Below are 19,716 nucleotides of genomic sequence, written 5' to 3'. Positions count from 1 at the left end.
TTCCAAGGGGAAAAAACATTGTTGTTTGAACTAATCCATTTGTTGTTGCAATATCGCAAACAGATGTGGCAGTTCCACCACGATTGAGTCCAGCTTTAATGCCAGCATATGGCAACGTGGCACATTAATAGCTGTACTGGCACATACCAACCCACTGGGCACACACCGGTTGAATAAACGTTGTTTCCAGATTTTTTCAAATAAATTACATTGAACCAAAGTGGAATAGACGTTGAATTGACATCTGTGCCCAGTGGGAAGTAATGTCAGAGTAGACATTGGAGCTACCCGTCACAGCTGGCTGAAGGACTGGACCAAGGTGCAGCATGGTAAGCGTACGTTTTAACTTTATTTAGAAATGACGCCGACAAAACGAAGAACAAAAAAAAACAACAACCGTGAAGCTTTGGGCTATGTGCCCTGAACAACTACAAAGTTAACTTCCCACAAAACAGGTGGGGGAAAAGGGTACCTAAGTATGGTTCTCAATCAGAGACAACGATAGACAGCTGCCTCTGATTGAGAACCATACCAGGCCAAGACATAGAAATACAAAACATAGAAAAAAGGACATAGAATGCCCACCCTAGTCACACCCTGGCCTAACCAAAATAGAGAATAAAAAGCCTCTCTATGGCCAGGGCGTGACACTACCGTTCCAAAATTGCACCTATTCACTTTATCTCGTTTTCACACTTGCACATCAAAAGTAATTTCCCCTGTATTTGCCTTCGTTGTGACATTCCCAAATACTCCCAAACCTTACTCCCAAATACCATCGTATTCCCAATCTCAGAGGTCTCTCCACACTCGCTGGCACTCAAATGGATGTTCATTACTGTCAAGTTTTGACCTTAGTTCCTTTTTTATGTCTTTGTGTTAGGTTGGTCAGGGCGTGAGTTGGGGTGGATAGTCTATGTTCTTTTTTCTATGTTGTATTTCTGTGTTTGGCCTGGTATGGTTCTCAATCAGAGGCAGGTGTCGATCGTTGTCTCTGATTGAGCATCATACTTAGGTGGCCTGTTTTCCCCATTTTGGTTGTGGGTGATTGTTTTCTGTGTTTTCCACACAGAACTGTTTCGTTTTCAGTTTGTGTAGTGTTCAGTTTTGATTAAAAATATGATGACCACGCTGCGTGTTGGTCCAATCCTTCCTAGTCCTCCTCAGAAGAGGAGGACGAAAACCGTTACAATTACAGACTGAGACCTGAGGGGAAGCAAACAGTACCGTTGGAGACATGGAAATTACGTGTCACATTAGATTAGCCCAACGGAACCTCGAATGGCTCAGGGGAAGACATAATTATTTCAATAACATTATTCCCAAAAAGTCTTTATACTATACAAATTCTGATAAAAACACATTAAGAGCGATTTGTGATTTTCTCGTTATGCCATCAAACAGTGTTAAATGTCTGAATCCCTCCAAGTCAAGAAGATCAATCACCCAATAGACATAATTTCAGCATTAAATTATAATTTGCATTCTAACTCAGCAACAGCATATTTTCCCTAAATCGAAAGCACAGGACATGGCCATCAACCTAAGCAATCCTCTACTGAACAGAGGAATGGAAGACAACTCAGTCCCAAGCACTTCACATTTTATAAAGCTTTCCGTCACATGTGAGACTGACCCCATTAGGCATGTTATTAAGCCTGTGCCTTGTACTGTCCAGTGTTGGTCCTTTTCAAGGTTATCCCCTTTCCTCAGTCCCCAGCCTATACTGTTACCTTTAAACTTCGGTAGCCTAGTAGTTCATTACACTGCCATTACAAAAAGTGCCGTTTATTTTATGGAAAGAAACAATGCCAAATGTAAAATCTCAATGTTGAGTTGAAGTGAGACAATATCTATGCCAGAACATCTGTGTTTTGGGTATAAAAAGACCCCAAGTTTACAATCAGGACTAAAGCATGTTATCAGAATTTAAATGGCAATGTATGTTACTTATTTGTGCCTTTTCCAGAGGTACATTATTTTTTAAAGCAGCTGGATATGGCTTAATCACATTTTAGTATAATGTTTGTTGTTGTTGTTCAGGATAGAGGCTAGCACTGAGGATAACAGATTGAACGCTCTAAATGTAGCTCACAGACCCTCTTCGGGGAGAGTGACTCGGAGGGGAAAGGTAGGCTAAGAGAGCTAAGAGAGGGGATCATCACTCGAAGCGTGAACAAGCATCTGAGCAGCAGCAGCAGTAGCCACAACAGCCTGAACCAGCTTCGCTTTAACCTCACAAATTCACCACCTCCTCTGTTACAATTATAATTGGTCCGTCCACGTGACAAATACCGCACTATACTTGGACAGAATCGCAAGCGCGTGTTTTTTTAAGGTGCCAACGATCTCTGACATCTTAACTTGAGAAAGTGTTCTTTGTGCAGTTAACAAAGGTCCATTACTACGCTTTAACTCGGTAAGTAGCCTACGTCTAGCCCTATATGCAATATCCTATTAATATATATATTTTTTAGAATTATCTGGATAAATATTTTATCAGGTATTTGCTCTTGAAGACTGCTACGCTTTTTATGATTTTTTTACTCGCAAATTAGGGTTTGTTTTACATTTGAATAGCCTACTTTTCAAGATGTTTGGGAATTCCATTGTCCAACTTCTTACGTTGTTCTTAAACCGCTCATTTGGGGACCCCGAGACGTTTCACAATTTTGTTGTTGCCCTGAACTATCTCGCCAGATTCACCTAATCAAGGCCTTGATGATTAGTTGACCAGTTGCGTAAGGTGTGTCATCTCTGGGATATATCAAACACATGGGATGGCTTGAAATGTTTCTAATATATAGGCCTGGCGTGTTAAGTCTAAATAGACCTATATAATACATCAAATAAACAAAACTGAAAAAAAAATCTATTGCAGGGAGTCTAAGGGATGTTATTACGCTCTCACATTAGAGTGAGTACCGAGTAGTAAAACAACGAGGAAGGGAAGCGCTGCTAAGGTACACAATAGTAGATTTTGCTAGACTGAGTAGTGTTTAAAAAAGTCACTTGGGGCGAGATAACGCAGTAGACATGCGACCTCTTTCATGTGATTGTTTTTTGTTGAACACAAGTTTTAATTTGCACATTCATATGTAAAAAAAAAATCGAATATATCTATCATAGTTCACTAAGTGTAGATGATCAATAGCAAAACGATCTCTTTCATAACCAAACCTGTAAAGGAACATCATTTTTAATTGATCATTTGTAGCCTATAAATAGGTTAATTTCAGAAAATTTAACATTGAGGAAACAGAAACGATTCGTTTTATAATCCTCTTCAAGATCTGTACATTTACAATTTAGAATTAGACGCCCATATTGGGATTATTTTAACGTTTTATGCAGACCACACAAAAAAATGATATTCACCCAAATATCTATTTGATAAAACGAAATGTCAAGTACATGGAAATATATGCGTTGTGCTTTATTTTCTATTGTATGTTTGTATGTTTTTTTAAATGTAACTTTCAATTTAATTTAACAGCACATTCTCAGTTACTAATACAAATCAGCGCAGCTTTTCCTTTCCCAATTTAGTTACTTAGACTATGAAAGTGTGTTACCATTCTTAACATAATTTTCTGTCCAGATTGCACATTCCTTATGAAAATGTCTTATTTTTGGTTAAGTTATTATTTCACTTTTGCATTAGTTAATTGTGTCACAGTTCTCTTTCATCCCCCGTATCTCTTTCTTATATCACCCTCATTTCTGACAATAATATTTTATCAAGATGTCTTACATTTACTGTACATTTAGCAGAGCAATTATTAAGTGCCTTGCTCAAGGCCCCATCGACAGATTTTCGTCTGAACCAGTGACATTTCGGTTACTGGCTTAACACTCTGAGGGTGGACTCACAGTGAAGTCATTCAGCATCAACCTCATCTGTCTCCAAACCACGCCATTACTAAGCCCATCCCCTATTGACCAGTCCCCTCTCGCTTTAGGGACAGCGAGGAGTTGATTGGATGGACCTCCACTGGCCCACCTTCAAGATGGACAGCTCCTCCTACCTGCCCGGTCCCCTGGCGTCCCCAACCCTGATGGTGCTGGCCTCCACAGCCAAGACAGGCCGTGATGCCTCCGTCCCCTGCCAGGCCTCCGTCCCCTGCCAGGCCCCGAGGTCCTTCAGGGCCCCAATCTTTGAGAAGGACCTCCCCTTCCCCTCCGGCTCCTACACATTTGCCTCCATGTACAACCGTCAGGGGCCTATCTCCGGCCACGGCTCCTTCCCTGCCAGAGACTTCCCTGCCTCCCTGCTCCACCTCCATCCCCAGTTCCAGTTTCACCCCAACAACCTGGACTGCCCTTCCCTGGGGATGCTCAACCACATTGGGGTAGGGGTCTTCCGACCCTTCTCCTCCCCGCCTGAAGAGAGGGAAGAGAGGGAGACCAGGGGTTATCAGTCAGCCTTCACCCCTGCTAAGAGACTCAAGGGCTGCTACACAGATTCTGAGGGGAAGGAGTATGATTTTGGAGGAGGGTGTTTCCTCTCTGGCTCACCGGGATCACTCAAGGCCGCCAAGGATTCTGGGAGGAAGTTGTTTACGGTGTCTGGGCTGCTGTCGAACAGAGAGGCCTCGTCTAGTCCTGAGGACCGTAAAGAACACTGTGAGTATCCTCCTCTTTGTATATACTTCTCCAAGCATATCTACATGGGTGGTAATATAGTGGCAGTAATACAGTGTGATTTAAAGACACGCAGAAAAATCCTCATACCAGGCTAGCAAGAATTGTATGCTTTCTTAAAATCCATGGTTTCAGTACAATCAATGAAATCATTGACAGTTATGGAAGGCCTACATCTTGAATTTTTAATGTGTGTCTTTATGGACTGTGTCCTTTCTACTCTTTGACAATCTTAACCCAAATCTTTTCCTGCGTGTGCAAAGAATGTGACACTCTCTTGGACTTGACATGAGCTGACAAAAAATGGCCACTCGTCCATGTTTCTGGTAATTGGTCACGGATTACCATTAGTACTACCACTGAATGTATAGTTTTTCAATAAGGTGGAAGACAAACATAAGAGGAGGGGAAGTTTGAGTGAGAAACACCCTATTCAGAGATAACGAGGTGACAGAGCGAGCAAGGCAGCCATGCGTCGAGAAATGACGCAGCTCTCAGCTCCACAAATTACATCCTCAACTCAATATGGCCACCCACGCAATCATGAGCCATCTGTTGTGTTGACAACATGAAGGAGAGAGGTGTCAGTCAGAGCGACGGGGCGAGAGCTGCTCCTCATTACGCTAGAGGATAATTGCCCGACGGCGCGGGGGCACAACGGCGCTCGCCTGCCCTCATCTTGCCTCCACCTCCAAAGAGTGGGAAGGAAGGCAGACACTCCAGCACAAGGTATGATGGGAAAACTAACCCCCGCACGGCCGCCAAGGTGGTGCCTGACAGATGAAATTCCCCAGAGAGAGAGGGCCCACAATCCTCGGTAGATCAGGGGAGGGCCATGTTGAAAATAATGACAATGAGAGAAGGGGGAGCTGAGAGCTGTGATATCCATATAACAAAGATACTTTTCATCCCACATCAAGGCCTGGAGCTGGGATGCCTTGTCTTAACAAAATAAACGGATTGTGTGTGTGTGTGTGTGTGTGTGCAAGCCTGTGAGTGTCTGGTTTTGTGGAACTTCCTGGTTTTGAAATGCCGTCGGGTGAATGACAGGCAGGAATCCCAATAATGAAACCTAACAGTGACAGGAAAGGGAAGATGCCAAACAGGTGTGTGTGAGTGTGTTTATAGGCTTATTACGAGAGCGACAACCTGTGAGTGTGTTTGTGTATGTGTTCATTACGCAAGCGAGTGTGCACTCCTGTGTGTGTGTGTGTGTATCTATCTGTGCTCATATTACCTCCAAACAGAATAATTTGATGAAAATACAGGCATGGATGGACAGGGGGCATGGAATAGGGCTGCCGAACCAAAAGTGGGTGGTGCTATGTAGCTCAAAGTTCTGGAAAAATGTACTCTGAGTGTTTAGAAGCAGAGTTTCCTTTTTTATCCAATTAGATTGAAGCTCAGGCAAACTCAGGGCTTTGATGCAGTTGAGCGGCCAGCACTTTTCTAAAGTCTGATATTTGGTTCCTCTTGACTGACTAACGGTGTTAAGCTTCAAAACGTACAGGGATGAAACTATTTGGTTGCTACGTAGAAAACCTCGGTATGATCATTCATGATAATACATGACACCATACATGGACATGTTCGACCCATACAGCATGATCCATACCTCACGACCCATACCACACGACTCATATGACCCATATTGCGCAACCCATACCCTATGACCCATAAAGCACGACCCATACATCACAAAACACACTACAAAACACCAAGTGTGTTCACAGGCATTCTTTGTCCCTCTATATTCTATCAATAAATTATATTTATTTTTATTTCACCTTTATTTAACCAGGTAGGCTAGTTGAGAACAAGTTCTCATTTGCAACTGCGACCTGGCCAAGATAAAGCATAGCAGTGTGAACAGACAACACAGAGTTACACATGGAGTAAACAATTAACAAGTCAATAACACAGTAGAAAAAAGAGTCTATATACATTGTGTGCAAAAGGCATGAGGAGGTAGGCGAATAATTAAAATTTTGCAGATTAACACTGGAGTGATAAATGATCAGATGGTCATGTACAGGTAGAGATATTGGTGTGCAAAAGAGCAGAAAAGTAAATAAATATAAACAGTATGGGGATGAGGTAGGTAAAATTGGGTGGGCTATTTACCGATAGACTATGTACAGCTGCAGCGATCGGTTAGCTGCTCAGATAGCAGATGAAGTTGGTGAGGGAGATCAAAGTCTCCAACTTCAGCGATTTTTGCAATTCGTTCCAGTCACAGGCAGCAGAGAACTGGAACGAAAGGCGACCAAATGGGGTGTTGGCTTTAGGGATGATCAGTGAGATACACCTGCTGGAGCGCGTGCTACGGGTGGGTGTTGCCATCGTGACCAGTGAACTGAGATAAGGCGGAGCTTTACCTAGCATGGACTTGTAGATGACCTGGAGCCAGTGGGTCTGGCGACAAATATGTAGCGAGGGCCAGCCGACTAGAGCATACAGGTCGCACTGGTATAAGGTGCTTTAGTAACAAAACGGATGGCACTGTGATAAACTGCATCCAGTTTGCTGAGTAGAGTATTGGAAGCTATTTTGTAGATAACATCGCCGAAGTCGAGGATCGGTAGGATAGTCAGTTTTACTAGGGTAAGTTTGGCGGCGTGAGTGAAGGAGGCTTTGTTGTGGAATAGAAAGCTGTTTCTAGATTTGATTTTAGATTGGAGATGTTTGATATGAGTTTGGAAGGAGAGTTTACAGTCTAGCCAGACACCTAGGTACTTATAGATGTCCACGTATTCTAGGTCGGAACCATCCAGGGTGGTGATGCTAGTCGGGCGTGCGGGTGCAGGCAGCGAACGGTTGAAAAGCATGCATTTGGTTTTACTAGAGTTTAAGAGCAGTTGGAGGCCATGGAAGGAGTGTTGTATGGCATTGAAGCTCGTTTGGAGGTTAGATAGCACAGTGTCCAAGGACGGGCCGGAAGTATACAGAATGGTGTCGTCTGCGTAGAGGTGGATCAGGGAATCGCCCGCAGCAAGAGCAACATCATTGATACAGTGCCTTGCGAAAGTATTCGGCCCCCTTGAACTTTGCGACCTTTTGCCACATTTCAGGCTTCAAACATAAAGATATAAAACTGTATTTTTTTGTGAAGAATCAACAACAACAACATCATGAAGTGGAACGACATTTATTGGATATTTCAAACTTTTTTAACAAATCAAAAACTGAAAAATTGGGCGTGCAAAATTATTCAGCCCCTTTACTTTCAGTGCAGCAAACTCTCTCCAGAAGTTCAGTGAGGATCTCTGAATGATCCAATGTTGACCTAAATGACTAATGATGATAAATACAATCCACCTGTGTGTAATCAAGTCTCCGTATAAATGCACCTGCACTGTGATAGTCTCAGAGGTCCGTTAAAAGCGCAGAGAGCATCATGAAGAACAAGGGACACACCAGGCAGGTCCGAAATACTGTAGTGAAGAAGTTTAAAGCCGGATTTGGATACAAAAAGATTTCCCAAGCTTTAAACATCCCAAGGAGCACTGTGCAAGCGATAATATTGAAATGGAAGGAGTATCAGACCACTGCAAATCTACCAAGACCTGGCCGTCCCTCTAAACTTTCAGCTCATACAAGGAGAAGACTGATCAGAGATGCAGCCAAGAGGCCCATGATCACTCTGGATGAACTGCAGAGATCTACAGCTGAGGTGGGAGACTCTGTCCATAGGACAACAATCAGTCGTATATTGCACAAATCTGGCCTTTATGGAAGAGTGGCAAGAAGAAAGCCATTTCTTAAAGATATCCATAAAATGTGTCGTTTAAAGTTTGCCACAAGCCACCTGGGAGACACACCAAACATGTGGAAGAAGGTGCTCTGGTCAGATGAAACCAAAATTGAACTTTTTGGCAACAATGCAAAACGTTATGTTTGGCGTAAAAGCAGCACAGCTGAACACACCATCCCCCACTGTCAAACATGGTGGTGGCAGCATCATGGTTTGGGCCTGCTTTTCTTCAGCAGGGACAGGGAAGATGGTTAAAATTGATGGGAAGATGGATGGAGCCAAATACAGGACCATTCTGGAAGAAAACCTGATGGAGTCTGCAAAAGACCTGAGACTGGGACGGAGATTTGTCTTCCAACAAGACAATGATCCAAAACATAAAGCAAAATCTACAATGGAATGGTTCAAAAATAAACATATCCAGGTGTTAGAATGGCCAAGTCAAAGTCCAGACCTGAATCCAATTGAGAATCTGTGGAAAGAACTGAAAATTGCTGTTCACAAATGCTCTCCATCCAACCTCACTGAGCTCGAGCTGTTTTGCAAGGAGGAATGGGAAAAAATGTCAGTCTCTCGATGTGCAAAACTGATAGAGACATACCCCAAGCGACTAACAGCTGTAATCGCAGCAAAAGGTGGCGCTACAAAGTATTAACTTAAGGGGGCTGAATAATTTTGCACGCCCAATTTTTCAGTTTTTGATTTGTTAAAAAAGTTTGAAATATCCAATAAATGTCGTTCCACTTCATGGTTGTGTCCCACTTGTTGTTGATTCTTCACAAAAAAATACAGTTTTATATCTTTATGTTTGAAGCCTGAAATGTGGCAAAAGGTCGCAAAGTTCAAGGGGGCCGAATACTTTCGCAAGGCACTGTATATACAGAGAAAAGAGTCTGCCTGAGAATTGAACTCTGTGGCACCCCCATAGACTGCCAGAGGACCGGACAGCATGCCCTCCGATTTGACACACTGAACTCTGTCTGCAAAGTAGTTGGTGAACCAGGCAAGGCAGTCATCAGAAAAACCGAGGCTACTGAGTCTGCTGATAAGAATATGGTGATTGACAGAGTTGAAAGCCTTGGCAAGGTCGTTGAAGACGGCTGCACAGTACTGTCTTTTATCGATGGCGGTTATGATATCGTTTAGTACCTTGAGCGTGGCTGAGGTGCACCCGTGACCGGCTCGGAAACCAGATTGCACAGCGGAGAAGGTACGGTGGGATTTGAGATGGTCAGTGACCTGTTTGTTGACTTGGCTTTCGAAGACCTTAGATAGGCAGGGCAGGATGGATAGGTCTGTAACAGTTTGGGTCCAGGGTGTCGACCCCTTTGAAGAGGGGGATGACTGTGGCAGCTTTCCAATCTTTGGGGATCTCAGACGATATGAGAGGTTGAACAGGCTGGTTATAGGGTTTGCAACAATGGTGGCGGATAGTTTCAGAAATAGAGAGTCCAGATTGTCAAGCCCAGCTGATTTGTACGGGTCCAGGTTTTGCAGCTCTTTCAGAACATCTGCTATCTGGATTTGGGTAAAGGAGAACCTGGAGAGACTTGGGCGAGTAGCTGCGGGGAGGGCGGAGCTGTTGGCCGAATTTGGAGTAGCCATGGGGAAGGCATGGCCAGCCGTTGAGAAATGCTTGTTGAAGTTTTCGATAATCATGGATTTATCGGTGGTGACCGTGTTACCTAGCCTCAGTGCAGTGGGCAGCTGGGAGGAGGTAGCCTAGTGGTTAGAGCTTTGGACTTGTAACGTAAAGGTCGCAAGATTGAATCCCCAAGCCGACAAGGTAAAAATCTGTTGTTCTGCCCCTGATCAAAGCAGTTAACCCACTGTTCCTCGGCTATCATTGAAAATAAGAATTTGTTCTTACTTGTCTAGTTGAGTGAAGGTAAAATAAAACATATAGGAAACCCTGTTTGTAAGCTTTAAAATGCTACCAATCTAAACCTTTTATCTTTTCCAGTGATGAAGACATGGATGTTGCAACACAACACAATGTATCATGGTACAGTGGGGTATGCGATGTGGGTCAACTTTGAGCATCTCCTGAATGTTTGGGCTTTAAGGTCCAAAAAGTAACTTTCTGACCACTTCTACAATGGGCAAAAATGTATGAAAGGTTTCATTTAAATTAAAAGGGGTGCTGTCAAAAAAGGCTTGTATTCAAACGGATTTAGCCATCCTCTATGCATTTAGAGATACATTCATTAGCATACAGTCTCCAGTTGAAATCTATCTACAGGAGCTCACTGTGAATTGGCATATTTTGTGTGAGTATATCAAGAGTTAAAAACGGTTCTATGTGCTCTGGTTAGACAGGCTTGTTGTGGCTATCCTGGCTGTTTGTCTGACAGTGTTTGTTTAAATGTCTTCAGTATCATTGTGTGGCTTGACGTCTCCCTTCTCTTCTCCAGTATCTAAACACAACATTACCCCAGGGGCCGTATGTGCCAATCGTCTCAGAGTAGGAGTGTTGATTTAGGATCAGATTTGCTTTTTTACATCACAATGAATAAAACTACATGGGCAGAGGGAGGGCCTGATCCTTACAGTAGATCAGCATTATGGCCCCAGACGTTTTATCTGAAGATGTGCAGACGAACAGATGTGACAGCTGTTTAAACGGCTCCTCTCTTTCAAAGGGCAGATGTCTCCGGCGAGGCGAATCATGCTGATTTTCCTCAGGGAGATGTTTCAAACTTCTAGGGGTTGAGCTGTATAACTAAAAGGATACGAAAACAGAGGAAGAGAATGATAAAACATTGTCTACTGCAGATTTCCAGGCAGACAGACTGTGGTGATCTTCCCTTCAAATCCCTGTGTTATCACACCGTATGGTGTTGAGTTACTGTAAGGGAGAGTTCTGATTGGTGTGTCCAGTTGTATGAATAGTAAATGTGGGCAGGTGAGAAAATAGTTCTGTAGCAAAGTAAAGCCATCAGACAAAGGTCTGTCCGTCCTGGAAATAAAGAGCCGATAGATGTGTATGTATGGAATGGTTCCTATTGATCTCCTCCTCTTTTAGATGTAAACAGTGTCTTACAGGAGACTTCAATCAATACACCCTCAGCTGGACAGCTGCTCTGAAAGAACACACACGGAAACTGTGTCTGGAACCAACTAAACCCATAAAGCATCACATGAGAATGAATCCCTGTGGCAAGTCTGCACCTGTGTCCCATATGGCCCCCTATTCCCTACGCAGTGCACTACTGTGGGAACACATTGTCATTTAGAATGTAGCCTACCATTAATCTATGGGATATTGATTCTGTACAGTCAGGTTGGGTGTTCCCTTGAGTTCCATAACAGGCGTGTATAACAGACCATAGAGGACTCTTAAACACTGAACACATCTGGTGAACCAAGCCCTGGAGTGTTACGCTCAAATGTTTCCCCTCTCCCATTCTGGTAACTTCCCTGGGCCTCGCTTCCCCATCAGTGGAGGATTTAGTTGTTTTCTATCCAGTTATCTCATAGAATTCCCACAGTCCCTCAACAGCAGATCTTGCCACCCATCCCGATAAGGAAGATTTCCCCCATATTTGTGTCCAATTCAAGTGACTGGGAACAGGAAGCATTAACCCAAGTTGCAGAGTTTCCGAGTCATGGTGTGAGTGAGTGGACCTACTTTACATCTGCTACAGAGATCTCCCCTCTCTTTGCCACACACATAAGTTAGCATTAGACTGAGGGGGGTTAAGATCAGAAAGAGATAGAATAACCAAGCCAAACATCCCCCAAATCAAAGGGATCTTCTAATGGTACGATCCATTTGACAGCTGTGTTACCATACTGTAGATGAAGAGAATGTCTGGACCATGTGGACTGCACTTTGGGATTTCAGACACATTGTCTGAGAGAAGAAGAAGCATATGAATGAGATGGTGACTGTGTTTGATGTTTGAGGGTCGTGTTTGACTGTTGCCCTCCTGTCGTGGCAGTAATTTGTTCTTCTAATGTACTCTTAAGTGGGGAGCTTTCATCCTGGCGGGGCGGGGGGGGGGGGGGGCTGTTATTCTCTTTTTCTTTCTCGTTCCCTTCGTCTTGTCTGGCCAGGAGCAGCAGTGTGTGGAAGTGGTAGAAGTTATCCTTCCATAACACCCACCCACACAGCACATTGATACATTATCCTTCCATAACACCCACCCACATAGCACATTGATACATTATCCTTCCATAACACCCACCCACACAGCACATTGATACATTATCCTTCCATAACACACACAGTACATTGATACATTATCCTTCCATAACACCCACTCACACAGTACATTAATACATTATCCTTGCATAACACCCACCCACCCACACTGCACATTGATACATTATCCTTCCATAACACACACACAGTACATTGATACATTATCCTTCCATAACACCCACCCACGCAGCACATTGATACATTATCCTTCCATAACACCCACCCACACAGCACATTGATACATTATCCTTCCATCCCTACCACCCACACACAGAGTAGAAACCCCCATCCCAAACTATCCTTAGGACTTGTTATTCCATCCCCTAACATTAATTTAATCCATAACAACCTCTTTACACCACATCTGCCCTAGACTGGCTCGTAACTGTCTGCCCTAGACTGGCTCGTAACTGTCTGCCCTAGACTGGCTCGTAACTGTCTGCCCTAGACTGGCTCGTAACTGTCTGCCCTAGACTGGCTCGTAACTGTCTGCTCTAGACTGGCTCGTAACTGTCTGCCCTAGACTGGCTCGTAACTGTCTGCCCTAGACTGGCTCGTAACTGTCTGCCCTAGACTGGCTCGTAACTGTCTGCCCTAGCTGTCTGCCCTAACTGTCTGCCCCATCACATGGTCTGAACGCCTCTCTCTCTGATCTCACTTCAAAGACCCATGGAGGGTGGCGGGGGGGCTTTGGGTGGCTGGATGTAGGGAAGGTTGCGTCCCAAATGGCCCCCTATTATTCCATATATAGTAACTACTTTTGACCAGAGCCATGTGTGGGGGAGTGCACTATATAGGGAATAGGGTGACGAGGTCTAGGGTGAGGGGGCGGGGGCTGCGGTTTTGGATCACTGAACACATCCCCTGTTCTGTCCCTGTTCTTTCTTTAAAACCAGGTAGGCCAGTTGAGAACTAGTTCTCATTTACAACCGCGACCTGGCCAAGATAAAGCAAAGCAGTGCGACACAAACAACAACACAGAGTTACACATGGAATAAACAAACATACAGTCAATAATACAATAGAAAACTCTATATACAGGCAATAAATTGGCCATAGTAGCCTCAGATTTCCACTTTATTACATATAGTCGGACGTGTGCGGATGGGTTATTAGCAATTGTGGGCGGGTGTGGCTGAACAAACAGCTGACCCGGGCACCACTAGTGTGCGTTTGTGTTTGTGTCAAGGCTATTCTGGCAGAAGACCGGGTTGAGGAGGCTGGTTAGTGGATGGGTTACCCTGACTAAGCGATCTGAAGCCATCTCAATAGCCACTCAACACAGACACACTCTCTGTTACACAAGTCGTTAGTATGGAGATTACACTAATTGACTCCATACAAGCTGTGCTGGACAGTACAAGCCTGGTTAGGGGCAGGAAAATGAAGAGGTCAGTCCATAATGAAATCAACCCCATATCATAAAATAATCCAAATTCTTTTAGGAATTGTGATAGTGTGAAGTGACCTTTATCCACCCCTCTTGCTGTGGGGAATGTTCACTCCTCAGTCAAGCTGTCTCTCTAAGAAAAAAAACTAAAACTATCAGCAGATTTAGCAGCTTTACTGTGGGTAAAGGCACATTGTAAAGCGGAGAATGTTATACAGAATTATGCACTATTAAATGTCCAGAATCCCAGGACAGTCAGTATTATCGCAGGGTCCTATCCCTATGTCTGGGTGGGCTAGAACCAACCTGCCGCTGGGTCTAGCTTCCAACTGGAGATGATCCTGCCTCATTAGCGCATGCTCAAGTCTGTCTTTTGAAGCCATGTTCATAGGAGATTGAACTTTGAACTGAAAGTGTCCTCACTACAGCACCACAGCATGACCTGATTGAACAAAAACAGAGCAGTGAGGATCGATAACTGGCTGACGCTGCCATACCTCATTGTTCTTCAGTGTTAGCAGACCGGGAGGGAGTATCGCTGGGGGGTATTGATGAGCACCACACAGGATCAAGCTCACCAGGGCTACAGACACATGCGGTCGAACGCCTGCATGTGTGTAAACGGCACACAGACGCTGGCACAGAACATCAGCCACTGTGTTTCTCCACTGTGTTATAAAGGCTCTGTTTACTTGGCTGCCCTTATCCCAGTGATAGTGCTGGGTTGATGTGTCTTGTCTTGTCTGGCTGGCTGGCTGACTACCTAGCCCTGAATAAGGCAACCACTGCTATGTTCAGTCCCTCTGGCCCGCTAATTGAGAAAACAGACAGGTTGACTGATACACAGGCAGGCAGGCAGACATAGACAGACAGACAGACAGACAGACACAGACACAGACAGAGACAGACAGACAGAGACAGACAGACAGACAGTTAGACCGACAGAAACAGACAGACAGTTAGACAGACTGACAGGTAGACAGACAGACAGACTGACAGTTACAGACTAACAGTTAGACAGACTGACAGACATTTAGACAGACAGACTGACAAGACTGTTAGACTGTTAGACTGTTAGACTGACAGACTGACAGACTGACAGACTGACAGACTGACAGACAGTTAGACAGACAGACTGACAGTTAGACAGACAGACTGACAGTTACAGACTAACAGTTAGACAGACTGACAGACAGTTAGACATACAGACTGACAGACATTTAGACAGACAGACTGACAAGACTGTTAGACTGTTAGACAGTTAGACAGACTGACAGTTAGACAGACAGACTGACAGTTACAGACTAACAGTTAGACAGACAGACTGACAGACAGTTAGAGAGACAGACAGACAGACTGACAGTTACAGACTGACAGTTAGACAGACTGACAGACAGTTAGACTGACAAGACTGTTAGACAGACAGACTGACAGACACTTAGACAGACAGACAGACTGACAGACAGTTAGACAGACTGACAGACAGTTAGACAGACAGACAGTTAGACAGACAGACAGTTAGACAGACAGACAGTTAGACTGACTGACAGTTAGACTGACAGACTGACAGACAGTTAGACTGACAGACTGACAGACATTTAGACAGACAGACTGACAAGACTGTTAGACTGTTAGACTGACAGACTGACAGACTGACAGACTGACAGACTGACAGACTGACAGACTGACAGACTGACAGTTAGACAGACAGACTGACAGTTACAGACTAACAGTTAGACAGACAGTTAGACAGACAGACTGACAGACAGTTAGACAGACAGACTGACAGACAGTTAGACATACAGACTGACAGACATTTAGACAGACAGACTGACAAGACTGTTAGACTGTTAGACAGTTAGACAGACTGACAGTTAGACAGACAGACTGACAGTTACAGACTAACAGTTAGACAGACAGACTGACAGACAGTTAGACAGACAGACTGACAGACAGTTAGACAGACAGACTGACAGACAGTTAGACATACAGACTGACAGACAGTTAGACAGACAGACAGTTAGACAGACACAGACAGACAGACAGACTGACAGTTAGACAGACAGACAGACTGACAGTTAGAGAGACACAGACAGACTGACAGTTACAGACTGACAGTTAGACAGACTGACAGACAGTTAGACTGACAAGACTGTTAGACAGACAGACTGACAGACAGTTAGACAGACTGACAGACAGTTAGACAGACTGACAGACAGTTAGACAGACTGACAGACAGTTAGACAGACTGACAGACAGTTAGACAGACAGACAGTTAGACAGACAGACAGTTAGACAGACAGACAGTTAGACTGACAGACTGACAGACAGTTAGACTGACAGACTGACAGACAGTTAGACTGACAGACTGACAGACAGTTAGACTGACAGACAGTTAGACTGACAGACAGTTAGACTGACAGACAGTTAGACTGACAGACAGTTAGACTGACAGACTGACAGACAGTTAGACTGACAGACAGTTAGACTGACAGACAGTTAGACTGACAAGACTGTTAGACTGACAGACAGTTAGACTGACAGACAGTTAGACAGACAGACAGTTAGACTGACTGACAGTTAGACTGACAGACTGACAGACAGTTAGACTGACAGACTGACACAGTTAGACTGACAGACTGACAGACAGTTAGACTGACAGACTGACAGACAGTTAGACTGACAGACTGACAGACAGTTAGACTGACAGACTGACAGACAGTTAGACTGACAGACAGTTAGACTGACAGACTGACAGACTGACAGTTAGACAGACAGGCTGACAGACTGACAGTTAGACAGACAGACTGACAGTTAGACACTGACAGACAGACTGACAGTTAGACAGACTGACAGTTAGACAGACTGACAGTTAGACAGACTGACAGTTAGACAGACAGACTGACAGACACAGACAGACTGACAGTTAGACTGACAGACAGACAGTTAGACTGACAGACTGACAGTTAGACAGACTGACAGTTAGACAGACTGACAGTTAGACAGACTGACTGATCAGGACCCCTGTCCATGTGATCTTGTTCATTATGATTCTAGAGTTAAAAAAGCTGATCCTAGATCACCACTCTAAGACGATTCATGAATACGGGTCCAGGTCTTTCTATACTATGTCCCTCATACCCGCAGCAGTGGTACGTGACTGAGACAGTTTCTGATGCTATCTGTATGAGGAGAGGAAGCAGGGTCACTTTGAGGGCTATGTGTTGTCTTTCTACTGCGGGTTCATATTAGTCTTGTTTTACTGTTTCCACCCCCTCACACCTGTGGTGTATGGAGGACAGGGGTGTGTGTGTGTCTGCATGCGTTCATGTATTTGTGCAATTGTGCATCCGTAACTCTAGGTCCCCTGCTATCTAGTCCCGTTGTATGTGATTGTTCAGGGCCAAAGTGCTTGATACAATCAGCTTTGTAGAATGAGTCTTTCATTTCCCCCCATTAAGAGTGAGTGAGTATTAGAGACACATATTCCCCTCATTTTACACAGACCAACAAAGAATTTGAGAACAAATCCAAATTTGATAAACTCTCATTTCTATTGGGTAAAATACCACAGTGTGCCATCACAGCAGCAAGATTTGTGACCCGTTTCCACAAGAAAATGTTAATACGACCCATATTTGTTTATTTATTTTCCCTTTTGTACTTTAACTATTTGCAACACTGGAGAGAGAGAGAGAGAGAGAGAGAGAGAGAGAGAGAGAGAGAGAGAGAGAGAGAGAGAGAGAGAGAGAGAGAGAGAGAGAGAGAGAGAGAGAGAGAGAGAGAGAGAGAGAGAGAGAGAGAGAGAGAGAGAGAGAGAGAGAGAGAGAGAGAGAGAGAGAGAGAGAGAGAGAGAGAGAGAGAGAGAGAGAGAGAGAGAGAGAGAGAGAGAGAGAGAGAGAGAGAGAGAGAGAGAGAGAGAGAGAGAGAGAGAGAGAGAGAGAGAGAGAGAGAGAGAGAGAGAGAGAGAGAGAGAGAGAGAGAGAGAGAGAGAGAGAGAGAGAGAGAGAGAGAGAGAGAGAGAGAGAGAGAGAGAGAGAGAGAGAGAGAGAGAGAGAGAGAGAGAGAGAGAGAGAGAGAGAGAGAGAGAGAGAGAGAGAGAGAGAGAGAGAGAGAGAGAGATTTTATAAGAGCCCAATAACGAGGGGCTTTGATGGCTCTATTAGCCTCCTCATCCAGACACACTTTATTGCTGAGAGAGAAATGTCTTTCTTTCAGGGACTGGGACACTCACAGTTCAGATAACTAGAGGAGTTGACCATGCTTTATAGCCAGATGGTAGAGTAGACAGTGGAATCCAACTGTCACTGTAGGATCTATGATCAGATGCTACATTTGATTTCCCTTTCAATCTCCTTTACTGTCACACGAGTGAAAGTGTAAAGCATTTGAGTTACAGGCCCCAGGTGAACACTAGTCAGCGTATGTCCCATAACTGTCACCTAGCCTGGGACAGCTGTTAGCGCTCAGGCAGTGAACCGGTTTATACATTATATGACCAAAATGATGTGGACACCTGCTCGTCAAACATCTCATTCCATATTCATGGGCATTAACATGGAGTTGGTCCCCTCCCTTTGCTGCTATAACAGCCTCCACTCTTCTGGGAAGGCTTTCCACTAGATGTTGGAGACTTGCTTCCATTTAGCGACAAGAGCATTAGTGAGATCGGACACTGATGTTGCGCGATTAGGCCTGGCTAGCATTTGGCATTTCAATTCATCCCGAAGGTGTGCGATGGGGTTGATATCAGGGCTCTGTGCAGGCTAGTCAAATTCTTCCACATCGATCTCGACAAACCATTTCTGTATGGACCTCTCTTTGTGCACGGGGGCATTGTCATGCTGAAACGGGAAAGGGCCTTCGCAAAACTGTTGCCACAAAGTTCACTGAAACCAAGGGGCCTATCCCAAACCATGAAAAATGCCCCAGACCATTATTCCTCCTCCACCTAACTTTACAGTTGGCACTATGCATTGGGGCGGGTAGCGTTTTCCTGGCATCTGTCAAACCCAGATTTGTCTGTCGGACTGCCAGATGGTGAAACGTGATTCATCACTCCAGAAAATGTGTTTTCACTGCTCCAGAGTCCAATAGCGGCCAGCTCTACACCACTCCAGCTGACGCTTGACATTGCGGATGGTGATCTTAGGCTTGTGTGCGGCTGCTCGGCCATGGAAACCCATTTCATGAAGCTCCCGACGAACAGTTATTGTGCTGACATTGCTTCCAGAGGCAGTTTGGAACTCGCTAGCGAGTGTTGCAACCGAGGGCAGACAATTTCTACAAGCTACGCACTACAGCACTCTGTGATACCGTTCTGTGAGCTTGTGTGACCTACCACTTTGCGGATGAGCTGTTGTTGCTCCTAGACGTTTCCACTTCACAATAACAGCACTTACAGTTGACCGGGGAAGCTCTAGCAGGGCAAACATTTGATGAACTGACATGTTGTAAAGGTGGCATCCTATTACAGTGCCACGTTGAAAGTCATTTAGCTCTTCAGAAAGGCCATTCTACTGCTGTGAGTCTTCCTGGGTAAGTCTCTAAGCTTTCCACACCTATATTGTGCAACTCTTGCACATTATTCTTCAAGCTCTGACAAATTGGTTGTTGCTCATTGCTAGACAACTATTTTCAGCTCTTGCCATAGATTTTCAAGTAGATTTAATTCAAAACTGTAACTTGGCCACTCAGGACCATTCACTGTCTTCTTGATAT

General features: G+C 44.4%; 1 protein-coding gene across 1 annotated transcript in view; it reads left to right on the top strand.

Moving 5' to 3' along the window:
* The first annotated feature begins 2,125 nt into the window (after positions 1–2,125).
* Positions 2,126–19,716, top strand: part of LOC110525281 (E3 ubiquitin-protein ligase RNF220) — a 52,460-nt gene continuing 34,869 nt past the window's right edge. Inside the window, exons 1-2 of the mRNA XM_036942817.1 lie at positions 2,126–2,419; positions 3,963–4,626. Of these exons, the coding sequence (XP_036798712.1) occupies positions 3,984–4,626 (643 nt within the window). The 5' untranslated portion in view covers positions 2,126–2,419; positions 3,963–3,983. The remainder of the gene's footprint in view (positions 2,420–3,962; positions 4,627–19,716) is intronic.

Source organism: Oncorhynchus mykiss, chromosome 1 (genome assembly GCF_013265735.2).
Source record: "Oncorhynchus mykiss isolate Arlee chromosome 1, USDA_OmykA_1.1, whole genome shotgun sequence".
NCBI lineage: Eukaryota > Metazoa > Chordata > Actinopteri > Salmoniformes > Salmonidae > Oncorhynchus > Oncorhynchus mykiss.
This window is presented reverse-complemented; position numbering and strand designations above follow the sequence as displayed.